The sequence below is a fragment of the Patella vulgata genome, chromosome 2 (genome assembly GCF_932274485.2).
Source record: "Patella vulgata chromosome 2, xgPatVulg1.2, whole genome shotgun sequence".
Taxonomy (NCBI): Eukaryota; Metazoa; Mollusca; class Gastropoda; family Patellidae; genus Patella; species Patella vulgata.
Genome location: NC_065880.2, coordinates 30,968,853 through 30,993,923, shown reverse-complemented (window position 1 = coordinate 30,993,923; position 25,071 = coordinate 30,968,853). Strand labels below are relative to the sequence as shown.

Genomic DNA, 25,071 nt, shown 5'->3' with positions numbered 1-25,071 from the left:
CTCTTGAATTGGGTATAGAATAGAATGACTGTTACTTAGTTGAAACATAGACCATTTTAAGACGTAACGTATGGTAGTCTAGTGTGTATTGTTGTTACACACGTTTGAGTTAGAAATGGGCAGTTTGCTTTGTTTCGGTGTTCACTGATCGAGAACACACGTTGAATTGTACTGCAAGGGTCCAATATCCACCAATGTCGGTTTCCATATATTGTTGTAGATGTGTATTTCAAGTACACAAATTCAACTGAGGTAGCAATCTCCTTTAAGCGTAGGTCATACAATCCGGTATTAGCTATGGTTTACCCAGGACCTCCCCATTCTTCCCCGGTTCACAGATCGGAGCGAATCGGAGCCATTTTGGTGAGAAAGCAGTGTAGCCACGACAGATGCCGGTACTACAGCTTTTATTACCACGGTTTACCACAGTAAGCCACAATACACCCCCGGTACCACTACGGTTCAACCACGGCCTGTCAAAGCTTCTCTACGGTATGTCTCGGTTTATCCCTGTTCACGGCGGTAGCGATACTGTCTTCCCAGATCCTGGATTGCTCATTTGTCATGGTTTGCCATGTCCGTCTTCGGCCTTTACGTACATTTCTCTGTATGCTTACATCTTGGAAGCCGCAGTGGCTCACTGCGAAAGGCGATGGCTTACCAACCTGGTGTTGGAAGAGATTCCCCTTAGGGCCTAGCAAGGACAGTGTCTAGTCGTTAGGATGGGAAGACGACTAAAAGGTGCACGTAAAGTGTCCATTGACAATGAGAATTCATCATAAGAAGCATAGCCTATAGCGCCACATCCCGGGCAACATTTCTCCCATAACATACTGTATGACTTACACCCGTCTACTTTAGCCCAGTGGTGCAGACAAATAGCACTTTAAACCCCATTTCATTTCATTTCTCTTACATCTTGTAAAGAAAAATAATGATATGTGAAAACATTTTGAAATCGTAACTTCATTTTATTATTCTTCTCTTTCTACAAGTCATATTTAACAATAAAATCAATAATCATTAAGAAGAACTCTAGTATATATATATAATATTATATATTTATATCGATATGATGAAGGATATATTCCGATGGCGGCCTTATAACGTGTTCTACCGGAAATACATCTTTCAATTTCTTCCCAAACAACTTAGAACGCATCATCCTGTATTTAGTGTATAAATTTTGAAATTGATCAATATATTTAATAGACAGGATGGAATAGATATATTTCAGACGATATATCTTCCATGGGTCAGTTTACTGGAAACAATGTCCAGGTGATCCGCGAACATTTAAAACGTGCACAAAGTTTTAAAAATAATACTGTGTATGTATATGTCTATACATGTTAGTCATGGTAAGTTTACTTTCATCTTTAGATCCATAACTGTATTACGATTCATTACTAAAGAAAGATGAACTTCCGGTGACACTTTATATCGAGCCGTATTTATTTACAAGTTTGGTGTAAGCATCACCTTATTTTTTTGTTTCACTAATTTCATTCATCCTCTGACACACTTTGACATTCAAACATTCACATCGCCATTTATCCACAAACACAACGTCATGTATTCATATAGTAAATAATATTTTCCAGCCTTCTAAAAATTGGCAACTGATTGAGAAAATAATACTAAGGCCATGCCAATATGAATTTATGATCTTCGGGAACGTCTATCAAAAAATCGAGATCCAATGTTTTTAGGAAAAAAATAATTTAAAAACGAAATTTGCTCTTCTCAAAAGCCTTTAGTTCCAAATATTTAAGTTTTAAAATTTTAACAACAGGTCGCACGCAATAATTATTTATTGAACAGGGCCCCGAAGAACTAACAATTAAATTGGTTAGGCCTAAGTGTCATCGCTAATAATTCAGACAAAAATAGCGCGTTAATAGTATAAGAAAAAAACCACAACAATTTTATAGTAATTATCTAACACCCTACATAACCCCAGAACATATGTACAAAGTGTATTCTGGATACAATATTTTTACAAATTATCACTTGACTTTATAACAGGGACAATTGTTTTCTACCCTGCTGTTGATTAACCCAGGCAAATATTACATGCTAAAAAGCAAACTTTATCTAGGTAAATCAGCAATTTTAAACCGAATCCTGCCCGAATTATTGAAATCACAACAACCGATGTAAAAATCGTATATTTAAAAACTCTAACGGATAACCGTAACACTTTTGACTTATATTTTAACAACAACAACGTTTTAATAACGGATAACAGTAACACTTTTGACTTATACTTTAACAACAACAATGTTTTTATATATTTTAAACGTAACACGCAAAGAGGGCATACTCTTCCATTAGGTCCATGCAACCTTCCGACTATTTGGTTTATGTAGACATTAGTATCACATGGCATGATATTTCATGTGGGTCGTTTTTCTAGGGAATAAAACATTTCCCTCTTAACCTCTTACGGGCATTATTTGGATGGTTTACAGTAAAACTCCAGTTAGAGCTTTATTGTGGTGGGCAGCAGAAATTTGAAATTTTGTACCATTTTATATGCTATATTAAATAGTCTACCCAGGTATTCTCATGATAATTTTTCTGAGACATTATGGTAAAAAAATGTAACATTTCAATATTTCATAATGCCCTAGAGGAGAGAGTTAATCAATACTTTAAATGTCTTTCGCGGGTCATTTAGAGTCTTGAACCCTGGAACCTAACAGTCTGTGATACATCACATGCGTATCACACGCATTTGTTACAATACAGCAGATTAAGACATTAACAAGTTTAACAGGTATAACTTATAGTTTACATCCCATTCTACATCATATATAATATATTTATTCCTTTCATTTCAAACATTTATTTTAATAATTATAACAATAATGAGACTGATTAGTACAAGCAAATTGAATAAATATTATCGCGCTGAACATTAACATAACTAACTAACTAAAACGATTATTGCAGCCCTGCAGAATTAAATAAGTTTCCACAAAGAATATATATACATAGTCATAAAATACATAAATAAATAAATACATCAGAGCAAAATTTATTAATCTTCAGCTAATTAATCACACACCACTCGCTATGCAGATAAAATATTATATAAATTGAACTTTGATGTAAGTTCCTCAGCTAAACATTTCAGTTTCTACAACCACAGTTCACATTCACTAGACATATCCAAGATAGCATATTTAATTAATTTAAGTTTACACATCACTGTTTTGGAGGAGGGGATGGGGGGGGGGGGTAAATACCATTTACAACTTGTAATCTAATAATTCAAACTTTGAAATAGTGTCACTTAAACTAGCTCCATTTCCGTTTTAATCTCTTTTAAAATATGACAGCAATAAGAACGGCACACGTTTTCCAAATACAACGGAAAGTCATTTGTAAGAAAAAGACAATAAACTTCAAAAAACACCAAAATCGAATCTGAAAAGTAAGTGGTAGGTCCCGTTGAGTTTAAGGTAAATACTGGAGATATAATTATATTGGATATTCTAATGAGATCGTTTGTAGATTAACGTTGATAAAAACCTGATGTATCTTTATCAAATATAAAACCAGAATCATTGGGTGGATAACAGTCTAATTCTTCACTATCGTATGATTTCTGTTTTCCTATTTTTAAATGATTTATATGTCCAGGTTCTAGAGGGGATGGTTTGCCATCTACGCCGCCATTTTGGACGTACGTCATATAATGCTTGGATGGCGGGTCGTCGACCAGGACGTCGCATTCATTCTCAAATGGTTTGTACTCGTAGATTCGTCTTAAGAAAAACAGCAACGGTGCATATCCGACATTAGTTATAAATATAAGTATATTCAACCAGAGGAACCCAATAGCATGCACAACCGATCCAGCAACGATTGGTCCGAAAGCGTACGCTACAGAGTAAGCAATATCAGCGATAGCGTAAACGCTTCCATAGACTGAGACGTAACGTACATCTACCAAGTAACCAAGTGTTGGAAGCAGAGCGGTGTCCACAAGAGCTATTCCAAAACATATTCCCATGATAGGAACAATAACGACTCCGTATGAGTGGCTGAAAGGAAGGATTAAACAGAAACATCCCTCCATTGCCAAACCTCCTGCAGCCATCATCCACGTTCTGTTTGGCCACGTCCGAGCTAATTTCACCGTCAAGTAGACTCCGACGACATGTGGAATGAACGCAGGCAGCCATACAAATCCGATAGCCCAATCATCAGCTCCCATAGTATCCTTCATCCATAGAGATATAGTGGGTTCGAGGAAAGCTAGAGCAACATTAGACATTGCGAGAGCACCTGCTACAATAGCGATAAATGGATCAAGTAACAGCCGGTGGATAGGGGTACCTTTAGGTCTCTCTTCGTTAGGAATAGCTGCCCTTTCTTTTCTTACTGGTTTCATCACCGTTAACAACAGAATACCGTCAACCAGACATAAACAGGCTAATACTAAGAATGGAACCACTTTTCCGGCGAATTGGTACAGTATTCCTCCAAACGGTGGTGCGAAAAGGCAACCAAACGAAATGAAAGCTAAAGCAATACCCAGAGCTTTTGAACGTTCAGTTTCCTCGGTGTACCGATCAGCTATCATAGCCAAGCCAGATGTATCCGCAAACGCAGATCCAACGCCTTGTAAACTTCGGGCAAAGAATAATACCAAATAACTTTCACCAAAAGCGAACACAGAAGTGGAGAAGAACATAATAATCAAACCGATCATCATTGGGTAGTCGTATCCAATCCTGTCGATTAACGCACCAGTGAATGGATTCACCATTAATTGCATGATAGCCTTTGACGCAAATAACACCCCAATAGCACCACCTTCGGTGCCGTATGTTATGGGCGGGGGCGGCAATTTTTTCTTCCATTCACTAAGATCAAAAAAGCTGTGGTCCGATCCATTAGTTCCGTTAGGTGGACGAGGGGTAGTAAACTGAGCATAATATTGTGTTAAATTTGACCAATTACCGTAGGTTACTCCATTTAAATCTCTTAAATAATTTGGAATAATAGGAACTATCACCATATATAACATATTATCCAATAATAGGGCTATACACACTGTCACAAGCACCAGTCGTCGTTGATGTGTCGGATCGTTCACACGCTGTTGAAATTTTTGAAAATAAAGCGACGTCTTTTCTGAAACTCGTTGAGGCACTAATCCCATTTTGAGAGGTTTTAATTCCACCGTTTCCCCTATTTTGAAATATTCGAATTTTCACTTCCAAAAAATAAGCTGACACTAGAAATCATCCACCAATATTACACTACCTCTCTATGTTGGCCGATGAATTAAATCCGCTGTCCAATCCCCTCTAACAATCTGTGTGGTTCCCTTCATTCGTTGTTCGGTAAGTCTTCGTTACTTACTGGTAAATCCTAACTTTTGTAGCTGCCTTGTAGAGTCTCCATTCACCAAGGGCATGCGCATCAGTGTACCAAAAGTCTGAAGTAGAGGAAACCACAGTTATTTTTAATATCACGTGTGATACACTTCACTTGCGCATGAAAACAAACATAAACTCCACTAAAAACACCCATCCAAGAATAAAATAATAAAATATTAAATAAATTTCCACAAAATTAACAGTCTTCATAGACGGAAACGAAATATACATTTCTCCTTTGTTATATAAAAACACATTCTGGAAAATTATGGATATGGCCATTGTATATAAGATAGGTTTTAATATTGAATATTTAGAGGATATTTGTCGTTTTAGAGTGAATAACATATTTTATTTCATCGAGAAGCAAGAAAACTTATATTTTACGACAAAACGACAAATGTTCTATTTATTTTATGATTTTACAATCATTTTAGGTAAAAACAACTAGCCAGTGGAATAACACTTTTATTTCAATGATAAAACGCGGTATTCCACTACTGATCATAAAATATTTTTTTTTCTATACAGATTTAGCTATAGATAAAAAAAAAACTGTAGTGAGACTGGATTTCAGAAGTGTGTTCATACATACGTGTGTATAATGGAAACACGTTCATTCCATAAATGAAATTAAATTCTTGGATGCATGTTAAATTAAAGAATAATTATAATTAAACTAACATATAAAGTACGTGGATAAGAGGATAAATTCAATTGGTCACTATAAGATGCGAATTAAATCTAATTCAGGGAATATAGCTGTCAGCAAAGAAAGGAAAGGAATGGGGTTTAATGCCTCGTCAATATTTTAATACTGTCATTTTGAAACTAACATGCGTTTGCGTCTAGAAACTCGTGACACTGCCGTCCCTATTCAGTTTAGAAGAGCAGCGTTGATTCTATAAAATTGTCGGGGTGAGGAGGAGATGCAGGGTCGTTTGCATGCATTGCAAGTGTTCACGCATAACCTTGATTTTTGAATCAAGTGACCATGAAAATTCTGCTCAATAAATAAAATATAACTTTAAGAGAAGAATTCATTGGATAATTTTTATATACTAATGCATTCTGTGCAGCAATGTGATTTTGGTCCATGAAGACATTTCCCAAAATACCAGATCCTTATAAAAACATGATCTAATCACACTAACCAAATATTCACAGATACATGTCAACGATTGGTGAATATTGAGTTACACATAAAACAGATAACTATCTATTTCTCTGATGGTAAACAAAGTTAATAATTTGTTCATTAAACCAACTTTTATTCTCTTTCATTTCAATTCTTATTGTTTTTAATTGATTTTTGTTTCCATCGAAAAGTGTGCTTTTTTAAAAAAAAAGACGAATGTTCAAAATCTGTTGAAAGGAATCTTTAATATTTATTGAAAATACAAGGTTTCAAATAATATCCAATTGAAAGGAATCTTTAATATTTATTGAAAATACAAGGTTTCAAATAATATAATGGTTTGGATTGTTCGTACTTGGTTTTATTTTATCCATATTGCATCCCAAAAATAGGGAAGTGCACCACACGACGCGTATATTTTATCAAAAAATGAAAGCCATTGTTATTGATAACAAAATTCTTATATTATAAAGATAATGGATTTTACATAAGACTATTCAAAAGGGTATATTTTTATAGAACAGAAACATGCACAATTGATAGAAAATATATAATTTCTTTGTTTTAGAAAATTGTGCCTAATTAAATAATGTCTGAAACATGAGTTATAATGATATAATTTGAATATGATATAGTCTGAAAGCAAACATTCCAATCCACCTTTTATTCCAGTTTATTCATTAATAACCAAATTACTAATGAAAAATTATCATCACAATTTCCAAATCGAAAAAAGTCACTATTTCATTAACTAATTTAGTTGAAATGGGCATTGTTAGTGTGTGTCGATAGTTACGCAGATGAAGAAAATTCCACAAATGTGTAATCTATGATTATATGAGCTGTTTATCATTAATCATCGCGGGTAATAAAAGGATACTAACTATTTGAGAGATAAGAGATCAATTCTGAGACCAAAAAAAATCGAATTATGAATTATTACATTTCAACAGGGCTATAATTTTATATTGATGAACATACACAAACACCAAGTTGGGGGATGAGCAGAAATTCAATAAAAACGAGGCATGCAATCAAAGATAATTGACATAACGTTTCCATGGTAACATGTAATTTAACGTAGATTTAGAAATAATTATGCGTCATGTTATGCGAGTTTTTGGTCTATATACGGTTTGAGTCTGAAAAATTCAGGTTTTACAGTGAGCCAATATCAGCAATAACAACCCCCATATCTACGTCAGTAAAGTTATTATTAGATCTATATTATTAATGAACTCTGACCCCACAAAAGGTAATTAGCATCGTTTGATGTATTGTCTTTTTGCGTTATAAACAAACAAAGGGCATGAATAGACTTTGTACATTTGTTGAAAACAGGTAAGAAATATTTCTTTGGAAACATTGTTGGTGTGTATTTTTGGACAATAACAATAATTCATTTTAATAACGCTGATTTATAAACATATGGGCATGCCATATGAACAGACTTTGATCATGTGTATAACGCACCAAAGAAAACGCATGGACACCATTAAGCCAACGGGTATCTTTTTGAACAATGTAAACTAGAAATTAAAGGGTATAAAGAAAATCAAATCACAATTGTTATAAGAATCATGAGAAATAACCAGTAATCATTTTACTTAAGCCTATTATTGTACTACAATAAAATAAAATAAATTCCAAAGCCTTGAACACCTGTTTAACACGTTCTGCGAATTTGATGTCGTTTTTAACAATATGTAATAGCATATAATATATTTGTAGCGCGAATCTTTTAACCTTTAGTGGAATAAAAACACGAAATCAATTTCAAAACATCAAACCATATAATTATATTTACAGAACATTACAGATGGAGGGGGGGGGGGCAACGTCCACTCGACACAAACTAGGTCATTTCGGGACTAACATAAGGTTATTTGGCACAGGGGTGAAACCGGAGGACCCGGAGAATCCCCACGAGGCTGGAGAAGCGATCCTACTCCGTTTGAGGTACCAGTTTGGAATCAAAACCACGTCACTGGACTGTAATAGCATATGTAATAGAATATATTTGTACTGCGAATCTTTTAACCATTAGTGGAATAAAAACACGAAATCAATTTCAAAACATCCAACCATATAATTATATTTACAGAACATTACAGATGGAAGGGGGGGGGGCAACGTCCACTCGACACAAATTAGATCATTTCGGGACTAACATATGGGTATTTAGCACAGGGGGAAACCGGAGGACCCGGAGAAAACCCACGAGGCTGGAGAAGCAACCCTACTCCGTTTGAGGTACCAGTTTGGAATCAAAACCACGTCACTTGACTCAGTGACAGACCTTATGATATAAAGGGCGCACGTTAAGCCATTCGGCCACCGAAACACCCCAACGAATTAACCTTGAATCAGTGTATATTAATTTGTATACTAACAAACAGTAATTGAATCTTGTCTGAAACGCTTGGTAATTATCTTCCCAAGTTAATGAACCAAAGTACGAAGAGTCACTCCGGATTCTTGGACAGAGCAAATGGTATATATATATATACCGTTTTTTAAATAGTGTGTACTATCAGAAACTTCAAATGAAATGACATGGGGTTTAACCTCTTACTATTCTGCTCTGACTAATTCTACTAGATGGCTTGAAAACGTATTGGCCTTTAATATACGACCTTGTCGTACCTGTCAATACGGGACCTCGTCGAATCTTTAATATACGACCATTTAGTTGGATACTCAAGTATCCCTTCCCCCCCCCCCCCCGCCTCCGAAAATTCCAGAAAGGGGGCAAACGTATCAACCTTAAATATACGCCCTTTGGTACCTTTAATATGGAATCTTGTGGAACTTTTAATACACGATCTTTTCGAACGTTTAATATACGATTTTGTCGAACTTTTAATATATGACCTCGTCAAAGCTCTAATATACGCCCTTGTCAAGCCATAAATATACGCCCATTTCGTGGGATATGAGAATCAAATAATATATACATGTAGGTCATGATTATTCGCATTGCTAAATATACATCGGGCCATAATATCTGAGGAAGTTAGAAAGTCAACTATTTTCAAAATCAAAGTTAAGGAACTCTATGTCACATAGAAGTAATTCCCATAATCATGTATAGTATCCTAACAAACATTAGTCAGTACATATATTTAATATATGAACACGAGCTTAGCGGATGTACAAACAAAGATCTCCTTTATGTCCCTTTATCGTCTCAAGTTTTGTTAATTGATGAAACTTCAAGGATAATATTGAAAACCAACACCAATTAATGGTCGAAACACGCCGTTATACAAGGCACTTTAATAAATATTGGTTCTCTTCAGGCATCACTCGGAAATATTGACTAGAGATAAAAAATGATAATAATTGAATAGTGGATAATATCAATAATAATTGTTGGCAGAGATCAATTAGTGAAGTTGTAATGATTAATTTCTATGTGTTGTGTTCTAATGACCCTCAACTTACATAAAAACTTCTAAAAGAGCAACGTAATATTGAATTGCTATTGTTTGCTTTCCTTCTAACAGGATGAAACATACATTGATAAGAGCAATGACAAATATGGCCGCCTGAAGGAACGAATGCTGCCTATTTATTCTCTTGATTGAATCGCTGCCAAAAATTACTTCAAAAAATCAATAAAAACCTTGCTTGTTAATCTCGTCTATCTTCAACATCAATCATTAGTCTTGCAAATAATACACACCTACATGATCGCGGCTATTGATTAGCAAAAGCAGAGAATTCGGTATGGGGTTCGAGTAATTTAACGCTAGAATTTCTGTTTCTATGGTCTAATTAGCACAAAAAACCGGCTTACAAAGACTATAGTAATCAAGTCTACAGCGATTTGAAATATTTCCACACAAAAATATCCAATAAAAGAAATGGAAAATGTACATAAAAGTCACTGGATAATTGGTAAAATTCGCCAAAATCATGTTGGGGGATGTTGGCAAAATAAACGAGGCGCGTGTTTGATCCTTCAGGCGTGTTTCCGAGCTGAAAAATAAAGATTGAAAATTATTGAGTGGCGCTGTAACAAGTTTACGTCATTAACAAGATTCGTTCGATTCGACGGAAAAAGACGTTAAGATTCACAGTTTGATTTCCCGAAGGGCTGGTGGATAATTTCACGCATCCAACAAGCCAAAAACATTGTCCATATAAAAAGCTATAAATCAAGAACTGGTTATAATGTTTCATCTTTTCTGCCAAGTTGCTGAAATCAGGTTTTGGCTAACAAGACAACTCGAGGGATTGGCGCCCGAAACGTGTAGATTTTAATAACTAGTGCCACTTCGGTTCCATTGCTAATTTCATTTTATTAGTCCTTTTCTCAAACGTATTCTTTTTATAACTTTTCTTCAGACCAATTCTTCATGTATCATAGTATTGATGTAGGACGTTTTTATAAAAAGAATATTGTATTCAGTTATGACCGTTTGTTAAGAAGACAAAACATATTTTGATTGGAAAACGGCGATAGATGAGTAACAGAAAAAATCGAAAATCTTTTTTATTTCTATTTTAATATGTATTTAGACCTTCTAAATGTAGAACTGATCACAGTTTAAATGTAAATAATTCAATATTTTCACAAAATTTCCAGTCAATTTATTTTATTTTTAATGCAGACCGATATTGTCATCATTTATTGCCCATTATTATATTTTGTTGCAAATTTGCAGAGAATCATATCATAAGATCGACACCTATATAGAAACTCGGTTTAGTTACAAAGATTTATGAAAACGCTGGAAATGATAGAATGTTTACAATCGCAATGTGATATTTTGTTCTGGGAGTTCGATGTTTGACGGTTGCATGATAAATCTATAAAACTTTCAAACGGAAATTGATCTATCGACCGATTTTAATTATTAGACACTTTTAAAAATAGCGTAAAATAGTATCAAAATTTGAAACCCAGCTATAATTGTTTGGGGTTTTTTTTTAACTTCAAAATCTTGATCTACTTCCCATTTAAAGACTGTTTGACATCAATTATCTGGTATCTCCTTAATAAGTGATAAGTGCTTGCCAAATTCCCAAACTAATTTTGAAGCACCAACCATTTTGAACGTATAATCTTGACAACGATGATTAAATGAAACTATAAATTATTTTCACTGCAATCTTGAAAATAGAATTGAAGACACACAAATAAATTCCCTAGAACTGTCGTTTACTTGCCCTGCTGTGAAATAATGTGATTTAATGATTTTGACGTTGCCGTAATTGTGATCTGTTTTACGACAGCCGAAATTCGACAAATTACACGCGACTTCATTTCCCAATCCTAAATACGAATCAAGCGAACACAAATATGTCATGACGCGTTGGTTTATTCATCGTCTATCCTTTCCCGTGATTAACCAATTCACTTTATCTGGCCACATTCAATTTTCATCCACGCTTTCCGACATTTACGGCAAATTAATGATCGCAAATTGTTTATCAGAAGAATTTAAAACCCTGCGGTCATTGTACCAAATAGTAGAAATTTAGGGAAATGAATAAATCGAAATATTAAGCGCCATTTTGTCAGTGATCCAGTGATGTGGGTTATTTCTTTGGTCAGTGCATCAATATAATGTAATTTAAAATATTGCCTTGTATTTTCGGTTATTGTTGTTTGTATGTTATGGTATGTTATGAATTTAAGTCCGAAATGATTTTAACCTCAGGGACTATAGCTTTGAACCATGTCCGTCCGTGCACCCGCCCCTACGTCGGATTCTGAAGACACGGAAACAATTTAATGGAAACTGACATTTATAGTCGTATTCAAAACGGTCAGAACAATTGTTTACAGGTTAAAAAAACGATGGTACAATTTAACAATTTTTTGTCGGTTTCAAAATGGCCGTCATAATGACGAACACTTTGTGAAGATGCCGAAGGAAATAATTCAATGGAAATTGGTAGAATTTATACTGTATGCATAGCGGGGAAAACGACGCATATCAACAGTTTTCAAATTTAAAATGGATTCACCTCACACAAATTGGAAGAATGTACCATTAACAATTTAGTTTTCGGTAACCCCTAGCATAGTTTTCAGTCTATTATTTATAGATGATTAATGGTCATAGCTTATTAAGTACAACATGATCGTTTATTTAGTGACTATAATTGTGTGAAACTGATTTGAGGCTTGGCATATATATAAATATTGTGGCGTAATTGTCGAGATATTTGGAGATATTTATTTATGGTGGGTCACCCTCCTCATGGTCATAGGCCACTTCATAGCGTATGTTCATCTTCATTCAACCTCATTTCCCTTTTTTTTCAGAAAAATTCCAATTTTAAAGTAAAGAATTCAAAGACGTGTATGACACTCATTACCTTATACATGTGTAGGTAATATTTAAATTGATTTTTAAGAAAACTTTCTTCACAGGTCAAATTTAGCCTAGAAGACTGGAAATGATTAGGCTTAGTAAGACGCAGGCACCCTAACCAAGTGGTCTTTGGTTTGCCAAGAAAGTTCTCGAGCGGTTTTCCCTTGTCAGCGTGGTGGGACTGGGAGGGCCTGACAAGGACAGTATCCAGTTGTTCAGAATCAGATGGTACAAAAAACACAAGGTCCGGTGTAAACATTGGTGTAAAAGAACCCTTGACATAATTCAATATAGTAGGCTTGGTTCTGGGCAAAATTTCCCTTATTGGTCACTGTATGGCATATATCTGTATTCATTAGTCCGGTGGGTGCATAAAAGTAGACATTAAATTATTATGCTTGGGATTGTTGCTGGAAAATAAAACATGACACATTCCTAACTCAACATTAACTTCTTAGGTCAAGTAGTTCAATGATTTCACTTGCCTGAAAATGAAACTGATTGCCCAAATGTACAAATTGCATCAATTTTGCTTTGTGGGATAATTAAGTCATATAGGTGGGATTGTTTATGTAGTCTGATAAAAAAAATCTCCAGTTAACTTTTAATGTCGCTCCCCGATCCTTTTTATACGCCCACATTTTCATGTGGACGTATATTGTCGTCGCCCCTGTCCGTCCGTCCACAATTGCTTGTGAACACTTTACAGGTCACAATTCTTATCCGATTTCAACGAAACTTGAAATATAGGTTTATCTCCCCAAGATCTCGGTTCCTTTCGATATTAATATTAGCATGTATCGGACGGTAACTTCGTGGATTATGGCCCATGATTGTACGAAAAATCGCGTTTTTAGGTTGTGAACACTGTTGAGGTCACAATTTTTATCTGATTTGGTTTAAACTTTAAATGTATGTTTATAACCCACAGATCTCAGTTCCTTTCGATATTCGCGCATATCGGACCATAACTTCCTGAATTATGGCCCCTGATTGTACGAAAAATCAAGTTTTTAGCTTGTGGACCCCATAGAAGTCACAATTTTTATCCGATTTAAAAACACGTGTGAATATATCACTTTTAAACCCTAAGGATGGTTGAGTTCGAATTTCGTAAAAATCGGACCGAAACTGACAGACAAAATGGTCGCCCCTCGTTCGCAAATTCTGATTTTGATGAAACTTGAAATGCATGTTTATAACCCACAGATCTCGGTTCCTTTCGATATTTGCGCATATCGAACCATAACTTCCCGAATTATGGTCCCTGATTGTACGAAAAATCACGTTTTTAGCTTGTGAACCCCATAGAGGTCACAATTTTTATCCGATTTAAAAAAACGTGTGAATATATCACTGTCACACCCTAAGGATGGTTGAGTTCGAATTTCGTAAAAATTGGACTGAAACCGACAGACAAAATGGCCAGCCCTCATTCTAAAATAGTGTCAAAATATTGCGTATCAGGGTTGTGGACTCTTTGGAGGTCACAATTTTCATCTGATTTTGATAAAATTTGAAATGCATGTTTATAACCCACAGATCTCGGTTCCTTTCGATATTCGTGCATATCGAACCATAACGTCCTGACTTATAGCCCTTGATTGTACGAAAAATCACGTTGATAGCTTGTCGTCCCTCTAGAGGTCACAATTATTATCCGATTTAAAAAAATGTTTGAATATATCACCGTTATACTCTAAGGATGGTTGAGTTTGAATTTCGTAAAAATCGAACCAAAACTGACAGACAAAATGGCCACACCTCGTCAAATAGCGTAAAAATATGGTATATCAATGTTGTGGACCCATATTTAGAACGCAAAGATCTTGGTTCCTTTCGATATTCGTGCATATTGGATCGTAACTTCCTGAATTATGGCCCTTGATTATATAAAAAGTCGCGTTTTTAGGATATGATCCCTCAAGATGTCACAATTTTTATCCGATTTAAAAAAAAAAACGTTTGAATATATCACTGTTACACCCTTATGATGGTTGAGTCCGAAGTTTCGTACAAATTGGACCAAAACTGCCAGACAAAATGGCTGCTCCTCGTACGCAAATATTGTAAATATATGGTATATCAAGGTTTTGGACCCTCTGGAGAGAGGACACAAATTTGAGCCGATTTTGATGAAACTTGAAATACATGTTTATAACCCAAAGATCTTTGTTCCTTTCAATATTCATGCATATCGGATCGTAACTTCCTGAATTATGGCCCTTGATTGTATGAAAAATCACTTCTTTCTTTGAGCTTGTTCTCTGTCCATCTCTTGCAAAATGTGGGCGTATCATGCATGGCAACCGCTTGTTAAAGTAAGTATGGGGATTGTTCGTAAATTGCTGCAATTAAATTGTATCTTTTTTTCACTATACATGTAACTCATACCCGCATCTTTGAGAAGAATCATCCCATCTGATCTAAAAAGATAATTTTATGTTTTCAGATGGCGAGCTTGTGACCCGGATGGATGAATGATGGAAAGACAAATAATAAGTGTTGTTGTATACAGTATTTGGTATAAATCAGTCATTGACAGTCATTACAGCTGAAGATTTTAATGCCGCCCTGTACCAGCACTAACAATGTTGATTACAGTCAATGGAAGGTAATCCTTTGTATGCATCCACATTTTAATACAGTCATATATTTCCGTCATCCACTCCTGTGGTCTGTTATCCATATTTGTCTTAGCACAATACAGGCCTTAGTTAATCCCCTTTCCTTCATGGATTATAGCACCTGATTGTATTGAAAAAATCACATTTTGAGCTTGTGAAACCTTCAGGAATCACAATTATTATCTGATTTTAAAAAAACATTCAACTATATCACTGTTACATCTTAATAACAGTTGAGCTCAAATTTCGTGAAAATCAGACTGAAATTGCCCAACAAAATAGCCAAGGTTTTGGACCCATCAAGAGGTCGCAATTTTGAACTTAAAATGTATGTATATAACCCAAAGATCCCAGATCCTTTCAATATTCGCGCATATTGGGTCGTAACTCCCTGGATCTCATTTCCTTTCAATATTCATGCATACCAGACCATAACTTATAGATTATGGCCCCTGATCGTATTAAAAATTGCATTTTTGGCTTGTGGACCCTTTAGAGTGACGATTTTTATGATAAAACTTGAAATGTATGTTTATATCCCAAAGATCTCGGTTCATTAGAATATTCGGGCATATCGGACCAAAACTTATGGATTATGGCGACTGATTGTACAAATCACATTTAGAGATCACAATTGTTATCCAATTTTGATGAAACTTAAATCGCTTTTTTGGCTTGTTCTCTGTCCACCGCTTACAAAATGTGGGTGTATCTTGCATGGCATCTGCTTGTTTTCACTGTGTCTCTTAGTGTTTCCATGGGAATCTGGGGGGTTGGTTAGCTCATGTCTGTCATTGAGTTAACTGGCATGGTTTCGATTCCTTAGTTGTATGTGATGAGGAGTAGGGTCAACTGTCCAATCTCATGGGTTTTCTCCAGTTTCCTCCCACTGCTAAAGACTGCTACGCGCTATCGAATAATTGAAATAAAATGGAACCATATATTATACCCGAAATGACCTAGTTTGTATCGAGTGGACGTTAAACCCCATTTCTCTCTCTCTCTCCGCAGGAATTTAGTATTTTCTAGTAAGATTGGGTGTCTCTACTTTCCATATCCAAACTTACCATATCTTATTCGAAATAATCTCCCTATAATTACTTTTTTCGGAATGCATCTTTAACTGAACATTTTTTTTGTTTTAATTTCAGGTTAATTAAACCAGAATAACAGCACCTATGAATGTGGTCGAATAAGGTGTAGAGGTGATTAATAGCAACATTGAATGTGGGTTGAATATGGTGTGTTAAAGATGCAAGAAAACACCTGAAATGTGTAAACTGTAATGGATTATAGCCTGGCGCTATCCAAATTACAAAACACCTGCCCCTGTCCGTCCAGATGTACCTCCGGTGAAATTTGTTTGTGGACAACTCTACTCGTCACAGTTATCCGATTTTAATGAAATTTAAATGTATATTTATATTCAAATCATCTGGTATCGGATTCATTTTGAACTCTAACCTCATGAATTATGGACCCTTATATTGTGCAAAAATTGGGTTTTTAGCATGTGGGCCATCCAGAGGATTTTGGCATATATTGGACCGTATCTTCCTAGAATATTACACCTGATTGTACGATCCATTGTTTTTAACTTCTGGATCCTCTAGAATTCTCAGTTTTTTTACGCCAACATTTCCCATGCCCGAATTAACCCCTCTTTGCTGAAGATTTGGCTTCCGAGTTCAGAGTTATGCCCCATAGCCAAAAACATTGAATTTGATAGGAGTTACAGTTTTTAACCGATCCTTTTCAGATTTGGTGTGAAGCATTGGATTCATGAGATCACAAACCCCAACGATATGCAGCGATTCGAAGATAACCTTTTCAAAAAAGCTTGTGGATGTGATGAGGCTACAATTTTTTAATTTGCCGTGTAGCATTGGGACCATGAGTGGACAAATCCTATAAATTCAGCAATCCACACTTAACCCACTTTTTTTGGAAACCATGTGAACGTGATAAGGCTGCAATTTTTTTTAACAGATTTTTTTCTAATTCTTTATGAAACATTGGGACAATGAGTGGATTAGCCTTATTTATATTCCTTATTCTCTTTTGCAATATGTGGGTGTATCTTTGATGGCAACCACTTGTTAATTGTATCAATTGTGTTGTAATATTTTGAAAACAATAATAAATAATAAATATCAAAGTGTTATTTTGTTTCATGTTTGCGGTTTTGCAGCATAACTAGGATTATTCAGTGTGCTATGAGGGAAATTTAGCCCAGATGTGGCTTTTCTGAATTGTCCTCTTTTAATTAAACAGGTTTCTTTTTTTTACATGGACGACATTTTCTACATGGAACTTTGGCTTTTCAGCCCCATCACTATCACAACAAACACCATCCTTTGCCAGGGCCTAGATCCACTGATCAGACGAACGGTGCAGAATATCCTGAGAGGGTGGAGTAACTTTCATGACCGACACTGGGATCAAATACAGCCCCCCCCCACCTGGTTTGTGAGCTAGGCCTCACACTGTTTAAGTCTGCAGCCTTACTGGGTAGAAGTGATAATAACAACCAATAAGCACTGGGTTAAAGTGAGAAAAACACCCGATAAGCACTGGGTTGAAGTGAGAAATACACCCGATAAGCACTGGGTTGAAGTGAGAAAAACACTCGATAAACACTGGGTTGAAGTGAGCAAAACACTACATAAAAACTGGAATGAAGTGAGCAAAACACTACATAAAAACTGGATTGAAGTGAGCAAAACACTCCATAAGCACCGAGTTGAAGTGAGAAAAACACTCCATAAGCACTGGGTTGAAGTGAGATAAGCACTGGGTTGAAGTGAGAAAAACACCCGATAAGCACCTGTTTGAAGTGAGAAAAACACTCCATTAGCACTGGGTTGAAGTGAGAAAAACACCTGATAAGAACTGGGTTAAAGTGAGAAAAGCACCGGTTTGAAGTGAGCAAAACACTCAATAAGCACTGAGTTGAAGTGAACAAAACACTCAATAAGCGCTGTGTTGAAGTGAGCAATACACTCGATAAGCACAGAGTTGAAGTGACAAAAAACCCCGATAAGCACTGAGTTGAAGTGAGAATAACACCCGATAAGCACGTGGTTGAAGTGAACACTTCGTTGAAGTCTAATTTGCATATTTGGCATGGCTTCTTCCTCACTTCAACATCGATTCTGCCTTCTTTATTTCAGATATCAAATTTTTCACTTCGAGCACGTCTCGGTTTAGTGTCACCTGCACTTCATATGGGTGGCGTCATCACATTATTTGCGTGAGGGGATCGGCTCAGTCTCACACAACAACTTTTGGTCTTAGAAGGAATTATTAGTGAGCAGAAATTCGCCCATGTATCTGTTATCACTCGTCACTTCAGTCAGTTACATAGAGGGATGGCTCGTGTTTTCCTTTGGCGTTCGTCACTTCCGATTCAGGAAACCTGTATTACTCAGCTATCGTAGCAATGATCTCTGTGATAAAATTATATTTGGAACGTGTTTAATTAGTTCTATCACATATGTGATAATGACTGACACCAATATTGTCCTTTAAATACAGATCAAAATTTCAACATTCATCACTTCGGAAAAATGCCACTCCTTACACAAGAAAACAGGAACAGAGCTATGGCATGCTGGGTCAGGGGGTTTCACAGGTAGCCGTCGCCAGACACTTTAATGTCCATCCATCTACCATTGCTCGCCTTAGACAATGCTTTCACGCCACTGGAAGAGTTGCGATTCGACCCCGACCTGGAGCGCCACCTGAACAACCGCTGCTCAAGATCGCCACACCCGACTACAGCATCTGCGCAACAGGTTCCTCCGCTACTGCTACTGCCAGGGGAACTGTTGGGACACGGCAACGTCAGATCAGCCCTCAAACAGCCCGAAGGCGCCTGACTGCTCTTGGTTTACGCTGCCGTCGACCTTACCAAAGTCAAATCCTTTTGCATCGTCATCGACTTGCCACACAGCAATGACCCGCAAAAAAGGGGTATCTGCACAACACACCATGGCGTGATGTCATCTTCTCGGATGAATCCCGATTCAACCTCAGTTTTCCTGATGGACGTCACCGTATCTACCGACGTTGACATGAACCCGATCGAACACCTTTGGGGTGAAATTGGACGTCGGGTTCGAACTTAAGCCGTGCCACCACGAACTGTTGCAGAGTTGGCACAGGCACTCCAAAATCATTGCCAAACAATCCTACAGCGTGTAGTGAGACATATGTGCCAGTCCATGCCAAGGCGACTTCAGGCATGTGTAAGAGCTCAGGGTGGACATACCCGATATTGACTTCAGCTGACCACTGCTTTGTTTCATGGTTCTCTGACGTTTCGGTTTTGTGCATTTGTAGTGAATTCTTTCAGGAAATTATCCACAGATGCTTGTTTTCTCGATTATGTCAATTGTTATGTACATTTGTTAAAAGTTGTTGCAGTAATTAAACTTTGAATTTGACATTGCGTTTTTAAATTACAAAAAAACATAGATTATTTCGTTACAATTAGAGTAATGGCCGAATTCATTTCCTTGAAATATAGCCTTATACGCGTTTCATTCAATCGAGAAAACCTTTTGTTGTAATTTAAATTGCACGGTGTACTTATAAAGCTATTTAGCGTAAAAAAATGATCTCTTTTATAGAATTTTATTGTCCGGTTGTTTGTGTCATGTAACACCTTTACAGACGACTTACATCGTGTAGAAAGTCGTTAACGGTCGTAAAACACTCGATATAAGCCATTGGACATAACTATATAATACTCAATAAATACCCAGGGGTGTCATTTCAGTAATGCAATAATACTGGTGTCAAGAGACTGGTTGTCAACACCTATCCATTGTCGACAGATTAATTAGTCGTATTATTACGTGCTGTAAACTTGTGATTACGTGTTTAACTGACTTTTTACATAATAATGAGGTTGTCTCAGAGGATATTATAAAAAGTAAACGTATGGCGTGCTTAAAAGTATGTGAAATATAAGAGTAGCATTACATTGAACAAATTCCGTTTATAAACTATATTTATTATGAAATATATGAGTTAAAACTTGAAGTAGAGAATATTCAGCCCCAGTAGTTTATATTGTGTAAACTAAATTTATTTATGCCGGAATTAATAAATTAATAAGTGGTAGATTATTATGCACCCTCACATAATTTTGTTCCAATGTATGGACATCGGTGGATTGAGTCCGACGTTTTCATTCTATGATAACACACCAAGCCATCCGAGAGGGAGAGAGAGGGGCAAGTAATGTTCACTACAAAAGAAAACTAAGTCATTTTGGGACTAATACATGGTTGGGCAGGCAACATTTACTGGGTTCATTCTACCTCTTCACATGTGCAGACTTCCATTTATATAGAGGACCAGAAGTAGCGATCATAGAGATTGAGTGTCGAGCGTCAGCCGAGTTTCGGTCGTACCGAGGCCAAACATTGAATTCCTTTTGTCCAGGTTTGTTTTAGTTAGGTAACTATAATAGTGTAAATATAATTCGTAATTTCAACTCCATCATTTAGTGGCTGGCGGCATTCACTATTAGAGCATAATCTGATTGACTGGAATAAGCCAAGGTTAAGAAGAATGACCTGTCGTTATGAATCAGCGTAAAGATTAATCAACTATTATCAATTATTACTATGCGATATGAAGTTGTTGGATCTGATTTGACTAGTGAATAAATAATATCAGATAATGATGATAAATAACCAGTTATCCTCGTCTCTTCCAATTCATTTATATTATAAATAACAATTATTCCAGTCTAAAATACTCAACATTCCTTAAAGGGAAATAGATAAATCGATGCATGACCGAAATGCCCGGTCACGGCATGGTGTATGTTGTCGGCTCCATAAATATGCCCAGATGGTTCTGGGATAATATAAAGGGTATATCAATGAATGGCTGAAATAAAATAAAATGATGTTACTTGCCCCCCCCCCTTCCCTTCTTATGATTTTATAGAACTCTGATATCTCTTATTGCTCCACAGAACAAGGTAGCTTAGTACATTTTCATTTTACAATGAACTATATATGCATATAATTGCCGGTCCTACGATTCACCTAAATTTTAATTTAAAAAGCTGACATGAACTTTAGATTGTTTAGAGAATTGCATTTATAGCTACTAATGAATGCAGTTAATTACATTTGTGCATGCATACGTTTAAACAATCGTGTCTTTATATGTTGATTCTCTTGTACTGAACGATAATTAGCACGTTGCCCTTTTAGAACCCTGTGAATTACTATTTTATTACTATACAATCTTTCTACATGCCGTGTATCTGAAAAACCGCTTTCTCTATTTATATCAAAGCTTTTAATTTATTAATTGTTTAATCTATAGCATCTAAGTTTCAAATTTCCGAAACCTCGCTACAATTAAAGGCGTGTGTGTTATTCTAAACGATATCGTGATGTATCGTTGTATAGCTTCATAAAGTATTAACAAGTATTTTGTTGTAGAGGTAATGAAGACGGAATCGAACCATTGATTATAAGAGAACACGCATTGTACTTTGTCACGTACTGTCAACCTAAAACCCTAAATTAAACTCTTGGTTAATAAAGCCCGTTTAATTACATATAAGGCTTACTGCAGTGAGAAACAAAAGACATGCACAGACATGTTGTGGTAGTAATAGTAGTAGTGGGGGTAGTAGTAGTAATGTAGTGGTGGTGGTGGTATAGGCTGGTCAAACTAACATTTGACGTAGAACAAATTGAAACAAAAAGTTTTTTGATTTCTATTGACTCATTATGATATCCTAAGTAAGGAAAAGAAAGTTTACCAAAATCGGAGTCCAAATAAGGACGGGGGGCGTGGCCAAATCCAAGATGGCGGCTGTCGATCAAAAAATTGCATATATCTCTAAAACTATTGGATTTAGACACCATAAATGTATTGCTGACAGATAGGAAGTCGGTATCAGCGAGTTCAAAAATTGCGTCGCTGCGATGTCACAACGGCATATCAGACGTCGCATTTCTTCCAAAATTAGTCCATTTACACATCTTAACAGCAGAAACGAATGCTGATGCAGAACAAGAGAGCATGCCCATTATGTTGGGTTGATAAAGAAGAACAATGTGTTACTATTACGGAGACGGGGGGGGGGGGGGGTGTTAAAGTATAATTACTGCTGCATTGCCGATAGGTGATAGTATCAGCGTAGCTGCAGGAACACGGATTCATTTCAATTGTTGAAAAAATGAAATAAAATGAGGTTATACATCCTATTGTTCTGCTCCGATTTGGCTCCCTTAGTGTGCTATGAGGGAAAATTTGCCCTGCAATGGCGCAACGGCCTACTCATATATCGAATTTCATCCGCCAAGAGGTCTTTTACTGGAGAAGTAGTGCATCAAAAGGTGAATGGGTGGGGCTGATCAATTTTGACATTTGGCCCAAAAATAATCAGAAAGATTTATATTTTGACACCAGTTTCGTAGATGTAACCGAGATGTGTTACAAAACCAACTTTCGCAGTAATGTGAACAGCACCCCCTGGTGGTTTCCACAAAAGCATTACTTTACAGTCGCGTTTTGTGGGTCCAGATCATATGTGGACAGATAGGAACTGAATACCAGAGAGTCCAAAAAGGTGAAAATCGGTCGACCCTATCCATGCAACATTCAATGCACTTCCACAGTACAAGCACAAAATAGTTTGAGGGGAAGTGCTACAGGTGGTAGATAATATCTAAATGTTGTTTAAATGCATATTTTCATACTACATCTTGTGGTAACTATGTGTTGTGACATCACATCTTGCGGTAACTATGCTTGACATCATTAATTAGTATGCACAGATAGTTCTTTATATAAAAAGACAGAACTTCTTTTTTGAGTGTTATTAAAGTATTCTTATTGTTGTTGCATTGTAAATGTGCTAATTTCCTTATATTTTTTTTTAAAATTTTTCCACGTTTTTCGCTTAAAAATGTGGTATGTGTTTTCTTGAAAATTAATAAAAAAAAATATGTTCTTCAAATAAACAGCTTCATTCTGGCCTTTATTTCATAGAAATTGACGAAAAACTAGAGCGGGTAGGATAAAATTGATATAATATCGGCGGCCATATTTGATGACGTCATTGTGGAATAACCTACCACGTGGTGAGTGTCCACCCAAGTTCAAAATACTTACTTCGGCACCCACTAAACATTTCTTCAAAAAAATTCTCCCTACTCAAACTTTCCTACAGAACCATAGTCAGATGCTAGATTAGATACCCTGGCGTTGACGATAGCATCAAACGGAACGAGAACGGGTCAGGGCTCCACGGCACTAAGCAGGTGACTTATAGTTTTAAATTTACCAATTTTTCCAAAAAAGGTGAACTGACAGAATCCGATTCTAATCTTACCATTGGAACTAGATACCCACATTCAGCAAAGTTACCCGTTTTCTTCTGCTTTACGATCAAGTAACAGTGTATTTTTTAATTACTTTATACCAACAAATGTTTTTTTAAAACATTACCATTACGTGGCATACCTCCGGGACCCTCTAGACTCCGGGCCCCTTGACAAGTGTCCAAGTTGCCCCCCCCCCTCTCTTACAGGCCCTGCTTTATTTCCATCGCACGGCTTAATCTGGTGTTTGACTACCGGGGTAGTACCATTAGTCATGCTCATCAGGAAAAATACATCCCAACAGACTTTCAGCTAAAACGTAAAACGTGTAGCTTTTAGGAACACTACCAGCGGGCGCTTTTCGCATTACAGCCAAAATTGTTTTTTGTAACACATCTCGAGTACACCTGTGTCAAAACACTAAATCCTTATGATGATTTTGGGGATTAACCTACTTCGGAGTGGCCCAAATGTGAAAATTGGTCAGCCCCGCCCATTCAACCTTTAATGCATTTCTCCAGTAAAAGAACCCTTTGCAGTTGGAATTCGATATAAGAGTGCTTTTGCGCCACTGCAGGGCAAAATTCCCCTCATAGCATACTGATGGAGCCCAGTTGGAGCAGAACAGTAGGACGTATGTATCACCCCATTTCATTTCATTACTTTTTATTGACGTAGGCTATTTTTGTCAACAATTGAAATGAATCTGTGTTCCTACGGCCACTAATAGTATCACCTTTCGACAATGCAGCAATATTTATATACTTTTAGCTTCCTTTAACATTATTGTAACACATGGTTCTTGATTATCAACCCATAATGGGCAAATCCTCTTCTCTGAATCAGCATTCGTTTCTACTGCTAACATGCATAAATGGACTAATTTTGGAAGAAATGTGACGTCTGATATGCCGCTGTGACGTCATGTGACGTCGTCGAGACATAACGTCGCCATTTTTGAACTCGTTGGTACCGACTCCCTATCTGTCCGCAATACATTTATGGTATCTAAATCCAATAGTTTTAGAGATATTTGCAATTTTTGATCGACAGCCGCCATCTTGGATTTGGCCACGCCCCCGTCCTTATTTAGACTCCGATTTTGGTAAACTTTCTTTTCCTTACTTAGGACATTATAATGAGTCAATAGAAAACAAAAAACCTTTTGTTTCAATTTGTTCTACGTACGACATCATTTAGGCGTCGTTT

The 25,071-nt window shown here is 36.4% G+C and overlaps 1 protein-coding gene and 1 long non-coding RNA gene across 3 annotated transcripts in view; one reads left to right on the top strand and one right to left on the bottom strand.

Annotated features, from left to right (window-relative positions):
* Positions 1-25,071, bottom strand: part of LOC126811076 (vesicular acetylcholine transporter) — a 97,955-nt gene that overhangs the window by 56,378 nt on the left and 16,506 nt on the right. Inside the window, exon 2 of one of the 2 annotated variants that reach the window (XM_050536548.2) lies at positions 948-5,458. The exons of the other annotated variant lie outside the window; for it this stretch is intronic. Coding sequence (XP_050392505.2) covers positions 3,524-5,179 — 1,656 coding nt within the window. The 5' untranslated portion in view covers positions 5,180-5,458 and the 3' untranslated portion in view covers positions 948-3,523. Of the gene's footprint in view, positions 1-947; positions 5,459-25,071 lie in introns of those variants that run through there. 2 annotated transcript variants of the gene reach the window in all.
* On the top strand, positions 12,782-17,618 carry LOC126811096 (uncharacterized). Its single transcript, XR_007675398.2, has 4 exons — positions 12,782-12,884; positions 15,322-15,483; positions 16,648-16,693; positions 17,256-17,618. It is a non-coding gene; the product is annotated as an uncharacterized LOC126811096 (long non-coding RNA).